General features: G+C 40.2%; 2 protein-coding genes and 1 long non-coding RNA gene across 3 annotated transcripts in view; 2 read left to right on the top strand and 1 right to left on the bottom strand.

Moving 5' to 3' along the window:
- The first annotated feature begins 1,934 nt into the window (after positions 1 to 1,934).
- On the top strand, positions 1,935 to 10,225 carry CCDC112 (coiled-coil domain containing 112). The gene is given in 8 exon segments (XM_042874316.1): positions 1,935 to 2,003; positions 2,544 to 2,659; positions 4,802 to 4,923; positions 6,722 to 6,811; positions 8,104 to 8,179; positions 8,714 to 9,104; positions 9,927 to 10,097; positions 10,099 to 10,225. Coding segments are annotated over 8 exon segments (1,047 nt in total). The 5' UTR covers positions 1,935 to 1,952; the 3' UTR covers positions 10,129 to 10,225.
- Positions 6,697 to 11,370, bottom strand: LOC122181698. The gene is made up of 4 exons (XR_006179548.1): positions 11,236 to 11,370; positions 9,686 to 9,725; positions 8,875 to 9,022; positions 6,697 to 6,930 (listed from the first exon to the last, which is right to left on the bottom strand). It is a non-coding gene; the product is annotated as an uncharacterized LOC122181698 (long non-coding RNA).
- Positions 11,371 to 11,426: 56 nt separating this feature from the next.
- Positions 11,427 to 18,007, top strand: part of PGGT1B (protein geranylgeranyltransferase type I subunit beta) — a 31,702-nt gene continuing 25,121 nt past the window's right edge. Inside the window, 2 exon segments of the mRNA XM_042874272.1 lie at positions 11,427 to 11,560; positions 16,626 to 16,744. Coding sequence (XP_042730206.1) covers positions 11,439 to 11,560; positions 16,626 to 16,744 — 241 coding nt within the window. The 5' untranslated portion in view covers positions 11,427 to 11,438.

Below are 18,007 nucleotides of genomic sequence, written 5' to 3'. Positions count from 1 at the left end.
GCCCCATCCACTTGACTTCAAACCTTCTGATATTTATAAGCATTGTTACGATCACCTCCTGCTCCTCTTCTCTTGGCTGCAGTCTCAAATCTCATGAGGGAGATGCCTGTGGCATTGATCATCCTTGTAGCCTTTCACTAGATTCTCTCCAATAGTTCCCTGTCTTTCTTGTACTGAGGAGCCCACAGCTGGACACGGTATTCAAGATGTGCCTCCCCAGGGCAGAATAGGGGTGGAAGATAAACTTCCTTGCCCTGCTAGCCACACTCTTTGAATGCAATCCCAGGGTACCCTTGGTCTTCCTGGCCACAAGGGCACACTGCTGGCTCATGGCCAATCTGTTATCCATCAGGATACCTAAGTCCTTCTCTGCAGAGTTCCTGCCCAGCAAGTCAGCAAGTCAGCCCCTAACCTTTACTGATGTGTGCAATTATTCCCCCGCAGATGTAGCTCTCTGCACTTGCTCTTATCCAGCCTCACTAGTTTCCGCTGTCCAACTTTCCAGCCTGTTTCTGGCTTGTTTCTCCTGCTATCCTGCTTTCACTTGAAGGTGATGAGAAGCTGGCCCTTGGTTTTTTGGGTGTGAGAAAGCTGCAGAGACCATCCTAGCTGCATCTCCTCTGACTATGCTGCAGTCCCAGCGCTCTGGCTGTGCAATGCCCTTCCTTTGCACTCACAGCCCTGGGTGAGATGGGAGCAGCCACACACCAACTGGTCAGATGTGCTGTTATGTCAACCCTTCAAGCCTCATATTGGGTGCTGAAAGGAGTGGTTTAATCCAGCAGGCAACTGTGCACATAACAACCATTTCCTCACTCACTCTCAGATGGACCAGGGAGAGAACTGAAAATAAAACAGAACTCATTGGTTGAGATAAGAGCTATTTAATAAGACAGAAAAGGAAAACAGAAACAGAAATGAAATGGGAACTATGCACATGTGTACTATATCCACAATTATTCACCACTTGCTGACTGACACCCGGCATACTCTCAAGAGCAGCATGCCCTTAGCCAACTCCCCACAGCTTTACAGCCTTGCACACGATGTCACATGGTATTGAATAACCTCATGCCTGATTCAGGCTGGCTGTCCTGGCTCTGTCCCATCCTCTGCTGCTGTGCCATCCTGGCAGCAGCTCTTCTCCACTGTGGCATCTATCACTCACTAATAATGAAAACATCTATGTGCTTTTTACACTGCCTCAGCTGAACCCAGGATCCCTATGTGTGTTCTGTTTAACCCTGCCCTCCATGCGGTAAATAATCCAGCGTCTCTAGCCATCTCAAATCCTGTTGACACATTAGATCACTGCATTACATCTGTACTAAATGAGTAAATATATTTCTGCTTCTCTCTCACAAGTGAAATGTATAGTGTAGTTGTTTCCATATGCAACAGCATAAAAATAGAAAACCTGAATGGCAACTCCTTGGAAGTTTTGTGAATACGTGTGAGTGAAAAATGAGATTTTGATACACATTCAAGGCCAGGCTGGATGTGGCTCTGGGCAGCCTGGTCTGGTGGTTGGTGATCCTGCACATAGCAGGGGGGTTAAACTCGATGACCGCTGCGGTCCTTTCCAATCCAGGCCATTCTGTAATTCTGTGATGATAGCTTGACTGTACTGAATAACATAAATCTCTATTTCTTGCCAGAACCAGGCCCAGGGCAGTCACCTCCCGCCCGTGCCACGCTGCTGAAGGCCCTGCACACTATCCCCAGCCCAGGAATTCAGGACCTCTTTCCCCAGATCAGGTTTTCCCTTCAGAGCACCAGAGCGAATGCCACTCCCTACAATGTCAGCGCCCCGTCTGAAGCACTAAACGCTCCGCAGCGTTACACCGCAGTCCCACAGGGCGGCGAGCAGCCCTCGCTCAACAGCGCCCGTCGGACGGACCCACGGCCACGCCCGGCGCGGGGCGGGACGGCGGCGGCTGCCGGCGGCCAACATGGCTGCGTTGGCTACGGTTTGCGCGGCGGCCTTGGGGCAGCAGCAGCAGGTAAAGGCCCGACCGCAAAGCCCGCCTCGCCGGCTGCTCACGGAGAGCAGAGCGCGCAGCGAGGGCGCGGGCGGCTCGTCCAGAGAGGCGGGAAGGGCCGGGGCGTGGCGGGAGAGCTGCGAAGTTGCTGTGAATTAAGAGTTAACAGTATGCGAGGAATATTAAGAGGCTTTCAGAAGTCAGGCCGGCGTGCTTTCCTTGGACGAGACGGCACGGTCTGCCTAACGCTGGTTGTGTGCTTACCACCAAGTGCTGAGTTACCTCTGAATCTTCGGGTAAAAGCAGCCATGAAGGCAAGGCTGCAGGGTCAGTGAGATCAGCTCTCTCTGCTAAAGTGAGTTGCTGTTCGTTCCATTTCTCAGCTGAAGGATGCCTTTTTATATTCACACCTAGGTTTGCTATCCCATCACTTTTGTACCGGCATGACAAGTTCTTTGAAGTACAGCAGTGTAACACTGAAGTCGTGTTGTTCATGATCTCAGCATCGTCTGCTTGAAAACAACCAGTATTTAAAAACAAATGTTTTGTCTTATTTTACAGAATGACAGTTTTTTCAGTGCTGCAGGTGCTGCTCGACAAATTCAGAACTGCAAGATGAAAGCTGAACAAGCTAAGGAAGCAGAATTTGTAAGAATAGCAGAAAATTTAAGAACTCAGTAAGCAAAAAAACAAAAAAAAAAAAAAAAAAAAAAAAAAACAAAAAAAAAACCCAAGCAAACAAAAAACCAAACTTGAGTGTAATTTCATGCTGTTCTGAAGGTAATATCTCCAGAATGAGGAAAGCCTGAGACCTGGGGCTCTTGGGTGTGGAGAAGAGAAGGTTGAGAGGGAATCTCACCACTCTTTACAAATATCTTAAATATGAGAGCCAGGTTGTTGGGAGTGGACTCTGTGAAAAAGGGATGATGGGCTGGGAACATAGGAAGTTCCATACAAACACGAGGAGCTTATTTATCCTGAGAGTAACAGGGCACTGGAATAGGCTGCCCAAAGAGGTGGTGCAATCTCCTCTGGATTTGAGACCTGTACACTTTCCTGTGCAACCTAGTGTAGGGAACCTGCTTTTGTGGGGGTGTTGAACTCTATAATATCCAGAGGTTCCTTCCAATCTCTGTAATTCTGTGACTCTATAATATAAATTATGCTTAAAGGTAATAATTCATGGTAATTAAGTATTGAGGCTACAATTTCATTTGCAGAATCCCAGGTAGATTATTATGATGGTTATAGTAATTTAGGATAAGCTTCTGAGCTCTGAAGTTGCCCCTTGTTTTAATTACCACCTGGACTTTGATCAGTTGTCTCCTTCAGTTTGCTAATGCTCAGTTGATTCACAAAAATGGAAGTGCCTGTGGCATTACTTGGTTCCCTGTTTTTCTACTTGGGTGTGCTTGCAGCATTATTGAGTTCTTAGTTTTCCTACTTAGCTGTGCTAGCCTTCCTAGGGAATTAAAGCCTTTAAAACATCTCAACAAAGCAGAAATAGTAGCAGCATTAAAGGAGCTTCCTCATACAAAATTGAGAGCACTTCTAGAATATTGGTGCTTTTGAAAATGGGAATTCAGGACAGCTCAAGCACAGTAGTAATTTAAATGTGCTTCCCTATGTCTTGAATAAGGGCTGTATCTGGCTTAGCCAGCCAACTCCAGGTGGCAGAAGTTTCTAGTTAGAAATCTTGAATGAGCTATGTGGTCTCATGGAGACACATTGCCATCTGATTAGATCAGCTCCTCTAATTATCCTGGAGTCTGGATAATGGCTCAGAAGTTGACTGCTGAGTTATGTAGGGATTCTCAAGCAGCTTTGGATGCCATTAACTATGGCACACTTCAGTCCTTCTGTAGTTGTGCTCTTAAGGCTTCCTGTACACTGTGGTAGATTTTATCACTCTCGTCTGGTCCGTGAACTCCAGTGGGCAGCAAAGCATTTAAACTATGAAGGCATCTCTGTGCTGTGTAGAGGATTCAACTACACAGCATCTATAGCCTACTGTAGAAACAATCTCATTCTGAGAGACAGGGTTTTTTGGGTTGTCAGTAGTTCTGCTTGACACTGCTAACTGCTGCATCTCTGTTCAGCATGGCATCAGTGGGTACTGCTCTGATCTCTTAATGGTAGCACCAAATTACACAGATATGCTATGGACTTCAGTTTCTGTGGTGGTTTTGCATCTGTGCTTCTCTGGGTCAAATTTTAGCAAAGTGCCTAGTTGTAGTAGAAAAAAGCAGAACATAGTTTGAGTTGTATTTGAAAGTTTCTTACCCTGGTAAGGAAACAAATATACAGGACTGAATCTGTATGTGACAAACGGTAGCAGCTTTAATATTTTGAGTTATTCCAATTTTAATGAACTTGAATTTGAATATTCAGTTGCAGTAGTACCACTGCCAGTGTAAATAACCCTGAGGGAATACACTTGTTTTGTCTTTGCTGGGGCTCCATCTATGTGTGCAAGTGCAGTAATACAGCCTGTGTCCCATCAGTGCTTTCTTCTCATAAGGCTCCCTAGTAAGCATTCATCATGCAGATAAAGCTTCTCACTGTTTTACTGTGTGAAGCACTACTTGTCCATTAGATAATTTCCTCTTTAACTTGCTTGTCCACATTCTTGGGTTACTTCGTTGCATGGGCTTATAACTGGAAGAGTTTCCCTTGAGAACGGTAGTAGGAGTAAAACCAGTAAATTGTACAAAATATGAGATGCTTCTGCTGACCAGTATCACCTATATACTAATGTTGGAAAATCTTGCTGCTTTACAAAGTGTTGCTTGCTTAATGTGGCAATATTATTTTTTCAGGCTTGCAAATATACAGAAGGACAAAAATGGATGTTTTTACAATAGGAAGAGTGATTCCAGAGCAGAATACAGCATTCTGGAAGAACTGGAGTGTAAAATGTCTGTCGATAGGAAAACTGAAAGTAAGATACCTTTTTGGGGGTGTTGTTTTCATATGTTTTTTTCTTCTGTTTGCTTGCTGACTTTTACAGCTGTTTGCTTAATTTTTTAATTAGCAGTGTTAGAAAGATTAGTGTGGTTGAGAGGTAGATTCTGATTGAAGTGTCTTACTGATGATTGAACTATTTTACTGATGGTTGTAAAGAACAATTTCTTGATTCACTTTCAAAATTCAGTAGCATAAACATCTTGAGCCTTCTCTATTATTGTTTTCTTTTAGACTTAAATGCAGCAGATACCACTCACAAAAATTTAGGTGAAATCTTACTGTTTTAGAAACTTAGAAGCAGTTTTGTATGCTTAATTTAGATTTCCTATGTCAATCATTCCTCAGTCTTATCTCAATCACTCTGTAGGATTATAACAGATTTCTGCAAAATCTATTATAATCTTGCTAAGATACATAAAAGAAGGTTTTCTTACCCTGCCTACAAACTGGCTTTTGAACTCTTCAGTTCTGTGGCTGCATTTTTCTCTTTCTTGGATAATAATATTCATCGTGCAAATAGTTCTGTGAGATGATAAACATAGTGTGTTCTGTATCATCTTTTCCACTTGCCATACTAATTAAATGGTGAAAGACAGAAAGTGACAACCTGGATGAAGTACCTAAATTTTTTGAAAGTAATCAAATCAAGCTATGTCTTTTGATACAGAATATCAAAACTATGTAAGTTGAATAAGGGGAAGATTTCAAGGAAACAATTGGAAATACACTTTCCTCACAAATCTGTATGTATTTCAATATGGATATCTTAACTGACAGATCTTGTCCTATTTTTTATATCTTACAATCCTTAAGAAATGTGAATATTTCCAAGGAATGACTAAGCTAAAAAGATCAGAAAATGTTTCAGGTATAAGGAGAAGTATGAAAGTATGGGTATATATAGTGTTGCAAGATAAAAATATAAAAAAGAGTTTTAAGGTACTAGATGTGAGATGTGAAAGTGTTAGGGTAGGATCTTCTGGGTGCATATATATATCTCCCAGGCTTCTCATTTACTGTGCTACTTCATTAAGGTCTTTCAACACAACCTATGTGTTTCTACTTGTTCTGTAGTTTTACTGTGAATTAGTAGGATCACGTATTAGCTATGTTTCATTAGATTTTGGACTCTATTACTTATTTCTTCCTATAAACCAATCCTTTTAGGATAGAGGACTCTGTAGTACCTTAAAATGGCCCAGAGCTTCATGCTAATTAATAGTGCCTACAAACTCATAAACTCCTAAATGGTAACAAAGTAAATAAGCACATGCATGCTTGAAGTTCCTGCAAACACTAATTCTACTTCAGTTAACACAGCAAATACCATATGATTTCTAACTAGATTTATGTAAGTTGTTTTCTTCATTATGATTCCAAGTTTGTTCTGAGGTATAGGAGAGAGTCTGACTCATAACGGAGGTGGAGTTGCTTTCTTTACAGGCAGTATTGTTCTCCTAATCCAGTTACATGATAAAAACATTAGAGAAAACTGCATTAATCTGTATGTGACTACACTGTTGACACCGTTAGAAAGAAGCTACTAATTTTAAAACCTGATGAGGAGATGTATAGTACACGCACTCAGCTACATGTAGTTGCAGTTATGTTAAAATGGGTGGTATGAACAGCAGTTTCATGTGATTAAACAGAACTTACTGCTTGAATGAAATTACTGGTTTATTTTGGATGCTTTGTTGCTTTTAATCTTGCATGGAATTTATTAGACAAAGAAACCATTAGGACTACCAGCACTTTATTTTGTTTAACAGAAACTAAAATCCTGCAGCAGCTAACAAAAATACGTAATAAAGTGAAGAGACTTCAGCAACAACTGGAAGATGTGAAACATACATCAGAATGTAAGTTATGCAAACAGATTTTAAAACATTTTCCTTCATAGACAGGTTCCTTTGAATATTGCTTATGATTCTCTTACAGTCTTCGGATGCTTCTGTGGTTTGTTTGCTCTTCCAGGAATCTGGGAAGGGAGAGATAAGGAAGGAGAAATGTCAGAAATGGTAAAACCTCTTGCAGTTCTCAGCAGAAACTGAGAAATACATGTTGTCCCAGAAGTTACATGGGTTTGTTTTTTCAGAATGCTGGAAGTCAAGTATTTTCTATATGCTTTTTTTTATGTACAGTAGTTTTGTAATGCAGTTTATCATCTGATAGAAGGTCACAGAGTATCTTCATGGAACTAATTTCAAGCCATCCACAGACCATCTAGCTTGAAGCGCAAGCAGAAATATTCTGCATGAAATGCTGAGGCAACTTGTTCAGTTTGATTTGAACCTCTTGGGAAACAAGCACTAAAAGAAAAATTCTTTTTTAAATCTGCTGCAGTGTAATTGAACTCAAGCTGAAGCTCTTGTAGCAGCTGAGGATGCTAGATGAAATGCATGTCATTTCATTTATTGAGTGTCTATACTATAAAAAAAAAAAATGCATCTTCCTTAAATCATTAGCAAAGATGCCAGATCAAGATGTACGTGGAACTAAAAGTTACAGATGATATAATGGTGTCAGGTAGGTCCAAGTTAAACTGTATTCATTGCATCTGTAGGGTTGTTCTGCAGGTTTAAAACGCACACATTCCAAAACATTTGTCTACCATTGCACAAGAGGTCTTCTCTAAACAGCAGGCTTACCCACCCTCTGCAGATGAGGTTTACAGCATGCTGACAGTACAGAATACAAGTCTTACTTTCTGAAGTCACTTTGTAAGCCCAGCTTTGAATAAAGCAGTGAGCTGTAGGTTAAATATACTTGGTACAGTCTGGTGTGGGAAAAAAGATTAGAATGTGCTTTCAAAGTCACTAACTGCATTGTTACAAAAGACAAAAGTGGAAACTCTTTACTTTAGGATAAGGCTGTCTCATTTTCTGAATCAAAGATTACCTAGAATAAGATTTTTGTTCAACTGAAGTAAACATTTATATCAGGATTTGTATTTATTTGACTAAGTCACTGTGAAATCATGCCTTTTGAATAAATGAGGGTCTTGTAAAACAAGTGGAATTGTGGCTTTTTTTGTACTCTGAAATAATGACATTTCAGAACCCTTTATATTCTCTACAATTATGGATAATGGAGAATTATTATTAAAATGTTTTAAACTTCTCAGGTGATATGTTCTTATTTTCCTTTTTAGTTGTTGACGAGCTCAAGGAAATGTTGGAAGAAATTGAAATTGCAATCAATACTTTTAAAGATGAACAGAGACAAATGTACGTTTATGTCTGCTTCAGTTACAAAAATGCTTTCCTGACACACAATGAAAGCTTTGTATCAATCAAACAAACTATTCTCTTTTGCTGTAGTATGTCAATCAAAACTCAAACAATTAACACATTAACATTCCAAAGAGGCTGTTAATATAGTTGTTGCATGGTTTAACATAACAACCATTTGCTTATAAAAAGGCTATTCAGAGAAAAGCTGCAGAACAGATTAGATTGTTTTAGATTGTTTGGTTTTTTTTAAGTGAACTTTTTTTTCTCCTTTCTTTCCTGTGGTGTCAGGAGAGGATTGAGTGAATTGTTTGCCTCCCATATGCGTATGCTTCCACTAAAAGGGTAACTTAATTCAAATTCTATTGTGCTTCATTTGGAATCGTTACAACTACGTTCTCGTCTGTGTTACCATGTCAGTTCTTAATCTTTCAAGAATAATTTTTTTGTGGCATTGAGCAGTTCCAAAGTTCATTTTCGGTGAGCATTGACTGTTGGATTCTTACACTCCAGTGTTCTTTCTCTTCTTAGATATGAACAGCTTTTGAAGGATGAAAAAACTGCAGTTAATGAGCTCAGCATCTTTGAGAAAAAAGTGGAACTGTGGGCAACGAGCAGCTCAACAACAGAAGAAGTTTTGAAGTTACCGTCAGCTAGGATCTCAGTTAATAAAACACTGGGAAATCATCTACCTGCAGAAGTTGTAGAGTTTGAAAGATTTCTGCAGCAAACAGGGGGGAGGCAAGGAGGTTGGGATGATGGTGATCATCAGAATTTTCTTAAAGTATGGACTAAACACAAAGGGAAGCTGTCCTACGTGGATGAAGCCCTCGAGTATCTCTGTGGAAGAACAAAAGAAGATGTTGAACAACATGGCATATGGTATCGAGAATTTCTCATTTTACAAGACAAAAAAAAAGAGGTAAAATGACTATTCTGGGGGCTTTGTAGCTTTAAGGAAAATATACATATTTTTAAAATACATGCACTTGTTATTTTTGTATTTGCTTGTCTAGGGGTAGTGCTCAGTGGATTTCTGTTGCAGTTGGTGATAAGCAACTGAAATCTTCTTTAGCATCCTCAACTTAACAAAATCTTTGTCTTAAAGAATTACAAACAAATGTAGACCTGACAGCATACTGATATGGACTGAGTATTGCAAGAGTGTATTATAAATACTTAAATGGAAATTGTCCAGCATGTTAGATGCCAAGAGCAGTAAGCTATGCCATTTGAAGCTGCAGTTCTTGTTACATGTCCTTTAGAATGTCTGTCCCGTTATGTAAGTAGTACACCAGTCAAATTCTGATGCAGAAAACTACAATTCCTTCAAGAACTATATTTATTTGAAAAACAAAAAATATACAGACATACATTAAAAAGAAGAAAGTAGAATTGCTATTCTGAAGAAAGAAAAAAAAAACAAAACAAAAACATAAATTTGCATTGAGGAAAAAGACAACAGTAGTCATAATTATCCCAAGATAATATGAATTCCATAACTTATTTCAGCTGGCCAGTCTTGAGCCTCCCTGTGTGGTGCCTAAAATAAAAAAAAAAAATAAATGAATGTAAGAAGGCAGAAATAGGTTCTGCTCTTTTGTCTTTTTACCTTAAATAGATTTGTTATGCTATCTTCAGTTTGTATTCTTGTAGCACATATTTTTATCAGACCCAATCAACAGTAATGTGTAAGACTTTTTTTTAATGAAGATCTTTTTTATTTCCTGCTGTTCTACTGCAGTTAATTAAGAAATGGAAAGAAAAGCAGCAGAGAGAAAAAGAAGAAAAACTGAAGAAGAAAGAAAAATCAGAAATTGTTCAAAGGCTTCAGTATGAAGATCAGATGCAAAAAGCAGAAGAAAGAAGACGACAACAGGCAGCAATTTCAGCATGGAAAAAACAGAAAGCAATAACATCTGCGATGGAACAAGCATCACAAGTAAAACTAGAGCAAGAGCAAGAGAAAAAGAAACTAAAAGAATGCCAGCACCAATGCCACATGAAGTTACTGGTGGAAAGGAATACTTTGCAGAACAAAGAGAAGCTTGAGAAGGAAAAAAGAGAGAAAGCTGAAAAGGAGGAGAACTGCTGCAGAAGAAATTACTGAATTTCAAGAGTGAATTCGTAATTAGCTCTCCATTCACGCATACAATTATGTTAAATTTACCAATTTCCTTGTATGATTCAATCTGCTAAATATTTTCATACTTTTGATTTTTTTTTAAATCCCTGACACTCTAGTTCTACTCACTTAAATCTGTTTTTAATTTGGTAGGAGTAACAATGTCTGTCAACACCCAGTGTAAAAAATTTGTTCTGGACAAAGATATTCTTTTCCTCAATATTTGAGTTCTGGCTGTAGGATTATTGAAGTCTGTGTTTCTAAATAGAGAGATGATTTTGTTTAATTCAGTCTCTTTGGGAAAAAATGGCTGAGTTGATGTCGACTTTTTTTTTTCCATGGAGAGTGAGAGACCCAATTGTTACATACAGATATAGTCATAAAAGTAAATGTCTGTCGATCCTGCTGCTTTCAGTAGCTGTAATATCTAGTTATGTCCTGTCTCAGTGTGAATTTGTTATTTGAGAACTGGTATTGCTGTCCATATTCACACTAAATTTCATTGACAGACAGCCTTTGTGATTTTTCAGTACTGTTTAATGTGAATTTATTCTGCACCAGGGCAAAAGAAGGTCAAGGCAAAAGCTGACAAATTGCTGCATACGTACATGTTTTGGTACCATTTATTTTCACTCAAAATATGTATAAGGGAATTAGCTTATCCTCTTCTGTCTGTTTCAGTATCTGCGAAAACTTAAGCTACAAACTGTGTAAAAGCAAGGTAAAGGAGTAGAGAAGCAAGGAAAAAAAGGAGATTGGCCAAATTAAGAGAGAAGGTGACACACCATCTTTCTTTGTTTTAACCTGAGGCACATGTCAACTTGGTCACTTGAACAACTTACTCTTTTTTGCTCTAAAAAGCAATTTTTAGCCTTTCTAACGGGTTGACGAAGGAAAAAAATCTGAAATGGTAAGCGACGGCTCTTACCAGAAAACATTAACCCTGCAGACACACCCGTTCCGTGTTTAAAAACAAGAAGCAGGAGGCTTTACCCTTCAGCACCGCTTGCTGTGAGCCGCCAGCCGGAATCGCAGCCGTCTCCTGTCAGCTCCTCTCCCACCCCCGCCGTGACGTCACTCCGGGGCCGCGCGTGACGCAGCCGCAGCGCGCCGGCAGTGCGTGTCGGCAAGATGGCGGCGCCGAGCTGGGCGGAGGCGGAGAGGCTGGAGTTCCTGAAGGAGCGGCACGTGCGCTTCTTCCAGCGCTGCCTGCAGGTGCTGCCCGAGCGGTACTCGTCTCTGGAGACCAGCAGGTAGTCCTGCTTGCGCGCGGGGGCACGGACGGGGCTGCCCGCCTCCGCGGCCGGGCGGCGATCCCCGCGAGGTGCGGGGCTGGAGGAGCCGGCTGCGGCTCCGCACCCTGCGAGGGGCGGCGGGGCGGCGGGGCGGGCGCGGTGGGCGCGGTGGGGTGGGGTGAGGTGAGGTGAGGAAGGCTTGTGCGGCACGCTGAGCCCGCGAAGCGGACAGGTTCGGCCGGTGCTGGGCTGAGCGCCCCGGCGTCCGTGAGGGAAGACTTGTTGATCCTTTGTAATCTGTTTCCAGGCATGTGCCTCGTTCTTCTCATCCGCCCTGAAAGCGGATTTAAGGATAAATCACTCCAGGCTTTTGTCAGCGCGGAGGCTCGTTAGCGTGACAAAAGTCGTTTAAGTGTTCACTCGCTAGAGTAAAGCGTTCAAACAGAAATGAAATATGTCAGTGCCAAGCATTCACCCGTTCACGGCCTCTGAATGCGTTCGTTTCAAATTGAGCTCTTTGCATAAAGTAGTATGTTATTTCTGAGGCAGAGGGAGATAAATAATTTCACAGTCAGAACTTGTGAAAAAAAAAAAACAAACAACTTTATATGTAAAGGATCTGGCGTCTTATTTGACCAACGAAATCAAACGCTTCACACTTCATAATCTCTAGAAGTCGTTCTGTGAGGAGTCAAAGGACTTTGGCCAAGCCTTCCTGTAAAATCAAGCCTTCCTTCAATTCAGAGTGCACTTCACACAAACATGCTTCTTTTTCAACTGTAAGAGAACTACTGTGGGCTGTTGTGCATAATAACATGGAACTTTATATTCAAGAAGAGCATTATGAATTTTGATCTCAGAGAAGCAATGCTCTAATATGTTGAGTGTCAGCTTATGTTTCTGTGTACTTTGTCATTTAATTTAAATAGCAGCAAGAAGCCTGAGTGATTTTTTTTTTAAAGCTCTATCTAGGCGTGAAAGCCATTGTGTAATGTCTGTTGGAATCATAGCATGAAGGGCTACCATTAACCACATTAGCATGCATAGAAATGCTGAAGATATGAAATTTCAGGCTAGAAAAGAGGGAGCTCAAGAAGGATCACTGCCTTCCATTGTCTAGAAAATAGTTTCAGAGAAAGGTGGAGGTGCAGCCTTCAAAAGGGAGCACGGCGACTTGACAAGGGGCTATGAGACTAAGCTGCTTCAGGGAGAATCCTGCCTGCAGAGGAGAACGCTCTTGGGAGACTTCACGCCTTTCAGTATTTAAATGGAGCTTAGATAAAAGATGGAAGCTGACTTTTTACACAGTCTGGTAGTGACAGGAGAAAGGGGAATGGTTTTAAATTAAAAGTGGGTACATTATCTTAGATGTTAGGAGGAAGTACTTCACTGAGAGTGTGGTGACACACAGGTTGTCCAGGGAAATTGTGGATGTCCCATCCCTGGTGTCATTTAGGGCCAAGCTGAATGGTAAGTTGCCTGAATCAGACAGGCATGTTGAAACTGAATCTTTACAGTCCCTTCTACCCCAAGCCGTGGATGTAAGAAAAACATTCTGCCCACTTAGAGTAGTTAATTATGAATAAGTTGCTTGGGGAAACTGGTGGGATCTCTCTTAAGGACTTGGCCCATTGAGGCCCTGGGTAATCTAATGTAAGCCCCTGCTTTCAGCAGAAGGTGAGACAAGTGATCTCCAGACGTCCTTGCCAGCCTAAGCATTTCTGTTCCACAATTTACTCTGCCAAGATGATGCTGTTTGCCATATAGTTGAAACAGGCTCTAGATTACATTACATCTTCCCCAGTTGTAACAAATAATGATTATGAGAACTCTGTAGGAATTAACAGTTTGACTGAATTTCAGTGTGTAGCCACTAAATACCTGGTGTCAGTGTATTGTATATAGAAAGCCTACGGTTCTGAAAAAACCCTGTTTTTTGAAAATTGGGGTTGTCAGTTTGAAACTCTTTCAGAGCACCATCATTTTCGACTGATGAGCACAGTCAAGTTGTGAGGTCACAGTCAAGTGAGTGAGTTCTCTTTAATGAGAACAGAAATCACAATAATCTCATCTTGTTCTTTTTTTTTTGTTTTTTTTTTAACTCATAATCTCAGCCAGAAATTTTTCAGTTCTTAGATGCTAACTTATATTAATATTCTGGAGAAATGTGTGCATCTGTGATGGAACTTTAGGTGAGTTTGAACCATGAATGTGTCATCCCAGATTTGACCTTGAGGGTCACAGATACACCTTTTTGACAGGTGCAGTGTCACTGACTTCAGTAGACTTGCTGAACTAGTGCTGCAGCTGGAAGAAGAGTGTTACTTTTCTGTTTTTATCTCTTTCATTTCTGCATTTGTGTGGTTCCATGGCAAGTGAGTTTGTGAAATACAGCTAAAGTAAAGATTGTGAAAAGCATTGTGAGATTGGCTTTGGTTCACTGCACTGCATAAACTGGCGTATATAAGGCTTTTAGACTTCACACTGCATGTCAGGTGAGGTGTGCTAGCAGTTGTCTCTTAGCTCTGGAGCATGTGTCTGTTAATTCTCTGTGAGGTGGGACAGCACACAGAGTAAGGTATGGTATCCAGATGGTTGTATGGGGAGCATTCTGTGCTCAGTGGTGCAGGATGTTCTTGCCCATGTTGTGTGGATTCTGGCGCACTGTATAGACCACTCCTTAGCAATACTGGTACTGTTAACACAGTCCACCTCGATAATGTCAGACTTAACTTTTTACATTCATTTATCCAATGTATTCATTTTTTTAGTCCAAATTGGGCTTAATGTCATATCTTCTGCATCTAGAGCCCTTCTGTACTTGAGCCTGTATTTAAAGCAGTTGCTTAGCCTTGGAGCTGACATGTTTGCGCTTCTCTAGAAGTAGCTTAGCTTACCTCAGTTAGGCAACATAGAGTGAAAAGGCCATTAAGTGTTTGTAGTAAAAAATTATTGAACTTAACATCTGTGAAAATCAGAAAATATCATATATAGGGTTCTCTTAAAAAAAAAAAAAAGAAAAGAAAAGAAAAAAAAGTACTATGCCCAAACATTTATCTTTAGAGTTGTTGTTTAAATAGTGGCTTTGATTGAAGTAACAGGTTGTTGTCCAGAATCAGAATTTGGCTTACACAGATCTGATTAATGGCAAAAGTTTATATAATTCTTAAAGTTTTAATCTTGCACTTTGAAAGATTTGGTAGCAATCAGATGACTGGAGTAATAATTCTGTTCCAGACTGAAGTATCTTGGTGTGCAAAGACCACAGTTTTTATGCTTTGTGTAATCAAAAACATTATTAGTAGTTACACTAGGAAAGAGACATGTTTTAGAACCCAGGGATTGCAAAGCAGGCTTATACTTTCTTTCTGAAAAGGATACTTGCAGTAGTATTGTTCAGTAATGGATCTGTATGCTGTTCTGTGTTTGATATTTTTTACTAAGACTTGGAGGTGCATGAGGGAATTTTTTTGAATGGGAGATGTTAGTGCTTAGTAGCAAGCAAATGTCAGGTTAAATAAAGCCTTTTTGTGTAAGGCTGGTATGAAAGGCAATAGGTAAGCTCAGAGTCAAACTAAAATATAGTGTAGAATGATGTAGCATTAGCTAACCAGTCACTGTTTTTCAGATAATTTCTGTCTAAGGCTTGTGAAATGTATTTCTAAGTGATGCCAGTTCTGAAGGAGAACTAATTTGCTTAAAAAAATACTTCTGAATGACAGTGTGACTGTAGCAGCAGGTGAGTCCACAAGCAGGAAAATCAGTCATTGAGGTTGTGCCACGGTGTTGAAAGGAATGTCTACAGCATCATCGTTGCCTGCTTTAATTATATACTGTTTTAATTATAAGGGTTCTTTTTGAGCTGTGTCTTGGGCTGACTCAGTTCACCATGTATTATTTTTTTTGCCTTGCTCTGTGGTTCTGATGCAGAACCACAGGCACAGGTTGAATAGCTTTAGAGACTTCTGTCCACATCTGTCCTCAGAGATGCCAACTTCTAGTGGCCAAGGTGGATCAGCAGCCTGGGAGGTAACTGCAAATTATCACTCAGTCTCCTAAAGAAAGCTGGCGTTAACTTGTCTGTTTTCGTGATCATGCTGAGCAATATTTTTTGCCTGTTTAGCAGCTGCTTCACAGTCCATCATTGCATCTGGTAAAAGAAGAGCAAGAATTTCTAGAAGATGCAGATGATACTGTGAATGACAAAATAGGTATCCAGCTAATTTTAATCCGAGATAGAATGTTCAAGGTACTATTACATTAATATTTTCTCTGTCTTAAGATATAAGCTATCTCAGTTCCATTCCCCAGAGCTGCTCCCATGGTGCTCAGTCAGAGCCACTCATGCAGCCATTTTGAGGGATGGTGCAAAGTCACTGAAACTGAAACCCCCAGTAAGGTGATGCTTGAAAATGTAGCATTATTAAGATCTATGGCAGCACACATCTATGGAAATGAGTTTTGGGCAAGAAGGAACTGCAGCATGCTAGCTACTATGGAGTTCACTGCTGTATTGGATATTTGCATTTAACTTTCTCAATTTTAGATGCTGAATTTTATCAGTCATCTAAGCTCTTTTGTACCAAAAGGCAAGAACTAAATACCTACAGAAGGTAATTATTCTGTGCACCTATTTATGTAGTGATTGGTTACAAAACAACTGTTGCTGTTTAATAGCTAGCTTCTGAGCATCTGAAGTTGGGTTTGGAAGATGTTAAGAGGCAACTTATATCCTTTCCAGCTTATCTTCTATTTACTGCATACTTGTAGGATAGTTCATTGAAGAGAACTGTCTGTCGATTGTTAACGACCTTTTTCGGTTAACGTCTGAATCGTCATCATTATGTTGTATCCTTATAGCAAGAGGGGTAGCTTACATGAAAAGTCTTGCTGAGACAATGAAACTGTTACAATACAAAGAGCATTATTTTGTTCAGCAGATAAATTTCATGCTGAGTTAGGCTGTATGTGTTGCACCACTCTCAGAGGCTGAGAATTGTAGATAATTCTATTTCTGCTACCATTTGTTAATCTCCCCATTATATTTATGGTGGGAAGTGTAAGCCTTATCTTTTTCTTTTAGGTTGACAATTGCATTTTTCGCGCTCTCTGGTCTGGATATGTTGGATTCCTTAGATGTGGTGAACAAAGATGATATAATAGAATGGATTTATTCCCTTCAGGTCCTTCCCACAGAAGACAGTGAGTGAGTTTTTAGTTTTTATTTATTGATAATAATTTCACTTTTGCTTTTCACCTGCATAAATAGTGGTATGACTTTAAAAGAAAAAAAGCAACAAAAAACCTCAACTTGACCTTCATAATTTCAAATAGCATTATCTAGCAATTCTTAGAAACAAATAACATCCTCTTATGAAGTAAAAGTAGAAGTGCTTAGTTTTAACTTCTGTATGTATTTAAAGTGAAGCTATGAAATGAATTTCAAGGTAAGACAGTATAAAATAATAATAATGAAGCTGCACCGTTAAGCATCTCAGAGAAATGTTTCACCTTTTCCTTAAAGAAATGCATTCTGAATAAGCTGTATGGATCTAGAAGTGGTTATATTGACTTGCCCCAGTTGTAGCCATGCCAGAAGCAGTGAGCACAGGTATGGTTATTTGGAACAACTGTTGGAAAAAAGGGAGATTAAGAAGCAGAAAGGATAAATACAGTTCCAGTTTTGAAATGAAAAATCTGTTCTCTAGCATTGTGATTTTAATTTACCTCACGTTTTGGGTAGTAATGCTGCTGGTATGTCCCAGATGTTCCCAAACTGGAAGGTGCACAACAGCTCCAAGCTGGGGAGGGAGCTCACGGGAAGTGGTCCTCTACAGGTGACTTGAAAGAATTTGAGAGAGAGGGTATTTCTGGCATTTTTCAGTGGTGGTGCAGGTGAGCGGCTAATAGCAGCGGAGGAGATGGAATGGAGGGAGCTGCGAGTGAGACACTGCTATTTTATGATGACAGGTACTGCATGTTCAGCACTAAACTGGGGATCGCTCCAGGCTGGTCTTAGAGCAGAGATAATTCCAGGTGCTCTTCTGTGAAAGAAAAGGACTTTTATGAAGTGAGCATGTGGAAGTCAAGGTTGCTTACAGATATTTACAGTCATAAAGAGATTCTCTTTCTTGTTGTGGCAACTTAGAAACTACGAGATCCACTTTGGACATTAACAGATTCTTTTCTTCTGTTATACTCTGAGACAAATTACAGAAAATTGTTCCCACAAGAGAAGGCTCCTGTCCCGTGGTGCTGTAATTTTTTTTCCCAAGGTGAACATACCTTATTTGTAGGAGTTGAACACTTTCTGTTGTGTCCCAGTCTTCAGGACTCTATTCTAACAGAACAGTGAAGCTTCAGGAAAAGAGATTAATTCTTTTTAATTCGTCTTTGATAGAGTTTGAGGTGTTTTTTTTTTTTTTCTACCTAGCCAGTATCTGGGGTACTCCCATAGTCAGAAAT

This window comes from Lagopus leucura, unplaced genomic scaffold, assembly GCF_019238085.1.
Source record: "Lagopus leucura isolate 7727_CA_CO unplaced genomic scaffold, USGS_WTPT01 Super-Scaffold_54, whole genome shotgun sequence".
NCBI lineage: Eukaryota > Metazoa > Chordata > Aves > Galliformes > Phasianidae > Lagopus > Lagopus leucura.
The sequence above is the reverse complement of the archived record's forward strand: the minus strand, read 5'-3'. Positions and strand labels throughout refer to the sequence as shown.